Consider the following 7497-nt stretch of genomic DNA (forward strand, 5'->3'; position numbering starts at 1 on the left):
ACACTTAGAGACAGACAACCGAGCACACTCACATTCACACCTATGGACAATTTAGAATCACCAATTAACCTCAACATGTTTTTGGACTGTGTGGGAGGAAGCCAGAGAACCTGGAGAGAACCCACGCTGCACGGGGAGAACATGCAAACTCCACGCAGAAAGATTCCGGTGCGAACCGGCAACCTTCTTGCTGCGAGGCAACAGTGCTACCAACTGCGCCACCCTGCAGCCCCCTTAGACTTGAACAGTGTTTTTATATTTCGTTTTAAGCTGCTGCCAAGTGCACCTCTCTCCCACGGGATTGCACCTAAATTAAATTAAATAATAGACCGCCATTCAAGCAGTTTTCCTGTAATATTATTGTGATTGCAAAGGACGACAAACTTACGCACTGACCCGAGCAACAATATTCTCCACGCCGTCTCCCTCTGTTTTGCAGCCGCAGCAATGTTACACTTCTTTTTAAAAACATGTTCAAACTTGCCATATGGGCACATTGAGATTTCTAGTTCTAGTGGGGTGAAAAACGCGGCCATCCACAACCCCGTTGCCATGGTGACTCGTCAAATCGGGGCTCCATTGATGCTGGCTTTTTATAATTGTGATGCATGCGCTTAGCTCCAGGTGAAACTACTCCGAGTTGATTAAGCTAACTCAAATCCGCTGTTCTGGAACCGGAAACTCAGAGTTTCCAATCCCAGAGTAGATCAACTCAGAGTTCAGGATTAGATTTAGAGTTTGTTGAACCTGCTTTGTGAAACGGACCCAAGGTCTGGTCATGCCTGATACAGGGACCTTTATGGTGGGAGAGGTTGAGTGATTTTTCATCCTCCATGTGCCATTGTGTTGTGCAAATGCGTTTACTCAGTCTTCCTTGCTGCACCCTCAAAAATGCACATATTGCAAATTTCTATATAATTTTGTGGCTCTGTCTGACAGCATTGAGTAGCCTGTTATTATTAAACACTCATTTTTGCGCTGCTTACCTACCTGCTGTGTGATGAGCAGGATTATTATGGCAAGAGGCTGCAGAAGACCTCAGACCTGCAGAGCAATGCCTGCATGACTCCAGCCAAGCCCATCCCTGCCTTCATTCGCGAGGCTCTGAAGAAAGTCCACCCTGAAGTCTCTGCCAAGTTAGTGGGCCGCTCGTGCACTCTCTAATCTTGAATCAACAGTGCAACAATCTCACTCCAATACAAACCGAGGTGTTTCCTTGTTTCCCTCAGATACTATGGCTGTGGTCTGGTGGTGCCGGAGTCCTTGGAGGGCTGCAGGATCCTGGACCTGGGCAGCGGCAGTGGGAGAGACTGCTACATGCTGAGTCAACTGGTTGGCGAGAACGGACATGTCACCGGCATTGACATGACTGAAGGCCAGGTATTGTGCATCGATGTCACAGTATCGGACTTCATCCAATTAGACATTTGTTCCTTGATCATTTTTTTGATCAAGATTTAATCCAAGTCATTTAATATTTGGTACGTGCCAAAACCATATTATAGATTATTTATAGTACCAGCAGTTGCTGTTGTTATTGTTTATTACAACCAGAGGAGGCCGACACTTCTGTGTTGGCAAGACAAGAGCATTGTGAGAGGTTAGCTTAGTAAAAAGGTGACTGCTATGAGGCTTAGTGACAAGCAAATTATGCTGGGATAAACTAGGACAGTGATCCTACATCCCAGTGGAACATCTGATTGATGCTTTTGCAGCTTTTTTTTTTTTTTTTTTACATTTCCACATGACATCAGATGCTGAAAGAAACAATCAAGCATTGTTTTTGCCCATTCTGATCACTTCAAAATTTCTGTGACTAAAAGTTGTCATAATTCGCAGATTACGGTTAAAAACACGTTTTATGAGGTGAGAATGTCCCCCACCAAATTCTAATCAGTTCATCCTCACAATTGTTTTTAATTATTTTTTAAAAATGTATTTATTTATTTTTTTTACAAGATTTCCTCGAGGCGCTTAACAGAAATTGGTCATGAGAATGGTACGAATGAAGGGATGGACAGACAGCCTAAAAACACAACACCTTTGTCACCAGTGTAGAGGCATAAATGATGATAATGTGAACTCAAAATAGCTCCAAAGTGGCAGCACTAGCTTATAAACAAAAACCTAATTTAGAATTTTTAAGGTAAAAATTCTGCTCCCGTTAGTTTGTATGTGATTAATTGTGGCTTAATGCAGCCAAGCATTATAAACTGTGGACAAAAAAAATACCACAGGACTGTTAAAAAATGAAATGTGCACCCAAGTGAGAGACTTCAGATATGTTTCTTCTCTTTTAGCTGGAAGTGGCCCGGACATATATAGACTACCACATGAAGGAGTTTGGCTACAAGAAGGCAAATGTCGACTATGTCCAGGGCTACATCGAGGCCTTGACCGACGCGGGTCTGGCAAAGAACTCATTTGACATCATTATGTAAGATACGTTTTCTTATCTCTCTTTCTGTCCTGTTTTAATGCTGTGTAAACTGTGTAAAACATTGTTGATGTTTCTGCCATGTGTGCAGCTCCAACTGTGTGGTAAATCTCTCTCCGGACAAGAAGCGTGTTCTGGCTGAAGCCTACGATGTGCTGAAGGTGCACTGCTTTCCCCTTTACACGTTATGAAACTGAGAATCATATACCTATTAGTCCTGTGTACATTAAAATTCACCTCATCCTCTGTTCTGCTGTCTGTCATCAGGATGGTGGAGAGCTGTACTTTAGCGACGTCTACTGCAGCGCAAGACTAACTGAGGAAATTAAAAATCACAAAGTGCTGTGGGGTGCGTCAGATTAATATACTGCTGCCACAAAAACCACAGGTACCTGCCAGAATATCTGAATGTGGTTTATGTCGGCAGGTGAGTGTATCGGCGGAGCGCTCTGGTGGAAGGATCTGCTGCAACTGGCTGACGATGTGGGTTTCAGCCCCCCGCGGCTGGTCACAGCTGCCATCATCACTGTTGATAACAAAGAACTGCAGGACATTCTGGGTTTGACACTTTTTCTTTATTTATTACGTCTGGATTTACGTTTGTGTTTTTTCTTATTTGCCACATATAAAAACCATAACTCAGGGTGCGTTGCAGGAACAAACATAACATTTCTAGCTAGATAAAAAAAAAGATCATAATGAGTTATTTAATCTGAAATCATCAGTAGCCTTATGCTTGATTTGTTTTTAAGTTTTTTTTTTAATCATAATCTAGGGATGTTAAAATGGTATCGTCTCAGATTTTTGTTAATTATGTGCTTCAAGATGCTTAATTTTTAAAAATATTTTAGCTCACCTGTAATGAGACACTATTTGATCTACTTGTCCAATTTGGCAGATTCTGAATCAATACTAAGATGAGAAATAATTGTGAAAATAGCAGGATATAATCTTTAACAGTTCCTAAGAGACTGACATCCAAACATAGCCTTAAATTTCAATGTGTGACTAAATGTGCTAAAAATGGGTCAACAGGCAATTAAAAAAATAAAAATAAATAAAATCTCAGAAACTATTAATTAATATCTTTCTAAATATCTGTATTTTATGCTATAAAAATTCAAATTTTTAAATATTATTTACACTTTACACTATTACAAAAAGTTTTTTAAACTCAACAGTTGTTAAATGTAAACCCTCTTTAAAAAAATTATACATTACTTCCTCGATCAAAGGAATAAACTTGTAAAATTGTTGCCCACCCGTGTAGGTGATTTATTTGCTATTTAAACGTCTGCACAAGTTGTAGGGGACACTGATATTGTCAAATTCATGAGCTGATAAGGCCTCACCACCTACATCTGTCTATGTGATGGCTGTCACACTGAACTGTTGTCAAATAAATTTCATTCATATTCAGTATAGTGTACTCTCATTCAGAGCAAGAGAGAAAGAGAGCGTACACTAGAGAAGTACTGCCCTTCCCTTCATGTTAACTTAATGACATAATTACAGCTGATGTTGGCTTTCTTCTATGGATAAATGATAAACATGCAATTTAAACTTCCTCCTTTCAAAACATGAAATGACTAAAATGGTTTAAAAAATGTATAATGTCTGTGCATTATTGCACACATATAGACATTGAATCTAGTAAAAGTGTAATGCAGCTTTGCCTCAGCCATGACGCTCTCTCAGGTTTTATCTCTAGCACAGTGCAAAAATGAAAGTAAGAGTTTCTTGCACCCTGTACACACAGTTGAAGTCAGCATGACTCAGGTGCAATAGAAGAATGAGAGAGATGTTTACACACACACTCGCACTGCAGTGTAAGTAGCCTCAATATGTGAAAGCACTTGTTTGGGTCCAGGACATGTAAGTTTTAAACAGGGTGATGGTTCATTTGATGAACTTCATGAATTGTTGCACGCCATAAAACACTGAACATTTTGTAGTCATAATCTTTCAGGTAGCATCAGTGGTTGTTAATCCCATAAGTTTGGAGCACTGCTGCCTCTAGTTTATTTGGTTTATGTGATTTACCTCAAGTCCAAAATAAAGAAATTATAGCCTACTATTTTTTGTGGGTTGTTTTTTACATTATGCAAAAAGTTGTGATGTAATAGACTTCATTTACACTGCACAGCTCTGTTTAATGATTAGCATTAGATTAGATATGTGGAGCTGTTAACACTAAGTACGAATGGCATCAGTGAATGCACAGGGTCAGTTAATTAATAATTAAATTTAATCAGTGCCACCAAGTAAATGTTTTTATATTAAGTTGACAACTGATGCATTTTTTCAATTATATTTTTATCTGTTCTGGTAATGCAGGTGACTTTAAGTTTGTTTCTGCCACGTACCGCCTGTTCAAGGTCCCCAAAGGCAACGACAAGCCCTGTCTGATCATGTATGACGGAGGCATTACGGGCGCAGAGAGTTGCTTCGAGTTCGACCATCAGTACACCTTTAAGGTCTGTATATCCTGCTCTAGAAAACCGCACAAGAAAAATATTTAGTGTGACCCAATACACAGTATGTCAACTGTAGCATGCCAAAAATACCAGTAATGTCTTACTACGTCTGATCAGATTTTGCAGCATGCATTCTAACTCACAATCCTCTGTCACGTACAGTATGTCGAAGTGTTTTATGTGAGTATAAACAAGCTTGAGCTGCCAAGAGTGCACATATGACTGTTCAATTTGCAGTACAGACTGCGATGGTCAAAGTATAAGCTGCAATATTAAGACAAAGTAGTATCTCCCAATTGTATGCATACTGTGTGAAATGGTACAAACTGAAAGTAAAAAGAAAACGTATGTGATTTGGAACATAGCTCAGCTCAAAGTCTTCCTCTGCACTGTAGGTAAATTATGCCAATGATGGGTATATTTTACAGGCCAATGACGTGGTGCAGGTGGATGGAAAGGTGGCCAGCATCCTGACCCACTCCAGATTTGCAGAGAACTTTACCTGCCAGACACCAGGAGGCTCTTCTCAGTCCTGCGCAGCCAAACCTAAGGTCAGTGTCATATTTAAATTCCTGGATGTGAAAATGTGTTTTTCCAGCACTAGAGGTCAGTATGTTTCTGGTGTCAGTTGGAAGCGTGTGACACACCCAGAGAGCCCCACTGTCAAACTGCGCACACAGTCGCACGCACACACACACACTCATGTGTGCACAACGCTGCACATTCTCACACTCACATACGCACTCAAACATACATACGCACACATCCTCATGCACAAGGTCAAGCAGCTGTCTTGGAGTCATAACCAGACTGTGGAGTCATGCTGGGGGAACCTTGAACAGGAAGGAATGTTCTCTTCTCAGCTAATGGAATGCCATCTTATCAGTTACTATGGTCGTTCTGTGCACACACACGTCTAATAACATTTTTAAATGAGTAACACAACCCATTAATCACCCATGACACTTTTATTCTGCTATTGAGAGCCTTTTATAATTTGTGGGAAATCTAGTAAATTAAAAAATCAGAGTGACAATAATATTCAGATGTGTTACGTGGTTTAGCCTTTGGACTTAACACCTGGGGTAAAATCAGGCCGAGGATACTTTTCTCTAATCAGCACAGCTCTCTGGTGATAATAGTAATAAAAAGCCTTTGGTCCTGCTCATGAAAGCACAGCTACTGTGAAATGCTGGTTGTAATGAACAACCAGCGTCTGATAAAAGTGGCATTGAGCCGCACAGCAGGAGCAAACATAATAAAAGTCACTATATAAAAGCACGTATTGTGCTATCATTTAGAATGTGTAGAATATTAATCCGTTTGAACGCGCTTCATTCCTTACAACGATCTTGAATCAAACGTTACATAATATTTAAAGATGGGGTGTGTGATTCTAATCCAGTTTTGGTGGAGCTCAGCAAAAATCTCCTCGTGGTCCAGTCCTGTCCAAAAAATTAGTCAGATGCCTGCACACAGCTCTGGCTCTGTAAATAGGAAACAAATGAAAAGTTGCCACACAACACTACTCCAGAGTGTCGCATGCACATTTGTGCTCGTGCACGTTCATGCACAGGGCAGTAGGGAGTGGAGGAGGAGGGGAGATCAGGGGTAAAGTAGGAGGGGAAATCTGGCACATAACACTCTAAATATGCTAATTAGCTAAATATCAACAAACATTCCCCTGATTGGCAGATTTCAACATGAATTGACTGTTCTGTATATGTAATAAACTCCCAATGTTTTCTGCCTTGTTGAACTATTTGATACAGGCAGAAATTGTGGATCCTTTCGATCTGGCCCTTCTGGTGGACAAGCAAGGCCCAGGCTCCACCACTGGGGGATGCTGCAGCACAAAGTCTTCTGCCTGCTGCAAATAATCGTGGGAAGAGCACTGAGACATACAGGCCCAGCACCATACTGTGCACACATAGTGACAGTAGTTCACCTGTACTGATCCAATGATGCCTCCTGCAGCGTAATTATATTGTTTTAACATTTCTAATGAAAAAAACAAAAAGGAATTTAATTCTTGCTTGCACATAAACATGTTGCTTAATGATGCACTTTTCCTTGTTAATCTTTTCTAAAAAGATGAAACACATATGCTGCAACATAGAGTGATCCCAGATCAGTAAAAATGTTTAAATATTTGTTATCAGTTTTGAAAACTGCAAAAGAGTATGCTAACTTTTTTCTTGTAGCTAATTTTATGCTATCAGCCTACTGTGTTAGATATCTTAAATTCACATTCAAAGCAAATCACATCTTCACCTGAACTTTGTATTAACAAATGATACCACTTATGTTATACTGCTACATTTAATAGATTTTTTTTATTCAGCATATTGGCAGGTTTTTAATTATTGTGGGCTTCAAACACTGTCATAATTAGTATCTGCTTATTATGTCAATTTGAATATGTGTTTGCTCTTATAGAACAATAAATATTGACAATCAAGTGAATATCCTATCTTTGTTTTTGTACTGTATTGTGGGTTCTTTACACCTGCTTTGCATGCAGTGCTTCAGGAAATATCCATCCATCCATTATCTATAAACCGCTTAATCATCACTAGGGTT

At 39.8% G+C, this 7497-nt stretch overlaps 1 protein-coding gene across 1 annotated transcript in view; it reads left to right on the forward strand.

Moving 5' to 3' along the window:
* as3mt (arsenite methyltransferase) overlaps positions 1-7380 on the forward strand; it is a 10321-nt gene extending 2941 nt beyond the window's left edge. Inside the window, exons 3-11 of the mRNA XM_008288930.1 lie at positions 1009-1136; positions 1230-1380; positions 2301-2437; positions 2529-2598; positions 2705-2786; positions 2865-2996; positions 4775-4914; positions 5343-5465; positions 6687-7380. Of these exons, the coding sequence (XP_008287152.1) occupies positions 1009-1136; positions 1230-1380; positions 2301-2437; positions 2529-2598; positions 2705-2786; positions 2865-2996; positions 4775-4914; positions 5343-5465; positions 6687-6794 (1071 nt within the window). The 3' untranslated portion in view covers positions 6795-7380. The remainder of the gene's footprint in view (positions 1-1008; positions 1137-1229; positions 1381-2300; positions 2438-2528; positions 2599-2704; positions 2787-2864; positions 2997-4774; positions 4915-5342; positions 5466-6686) is intronic.
* The last annotated feature ends 117 nt before the right edge of the window (positions 7381-7497 follow it).

The sequence above is a fragment of the Stegastes partitus genome, unplaced genomic scaffold (genome assembly GCF_000690725.1).
Source record: "Stegastes partitus isolate 25-593 unplaced genomic scaffold, Stegastes_partitus-1.0.2 Scaffold581, whole genome shotgun sequence".
Taxonomy (NCBI): Eukaryota; Metazoa; Chordata; class Actinopteri; family Pomacentridae; genus Stegastes; species Stegastes partitus.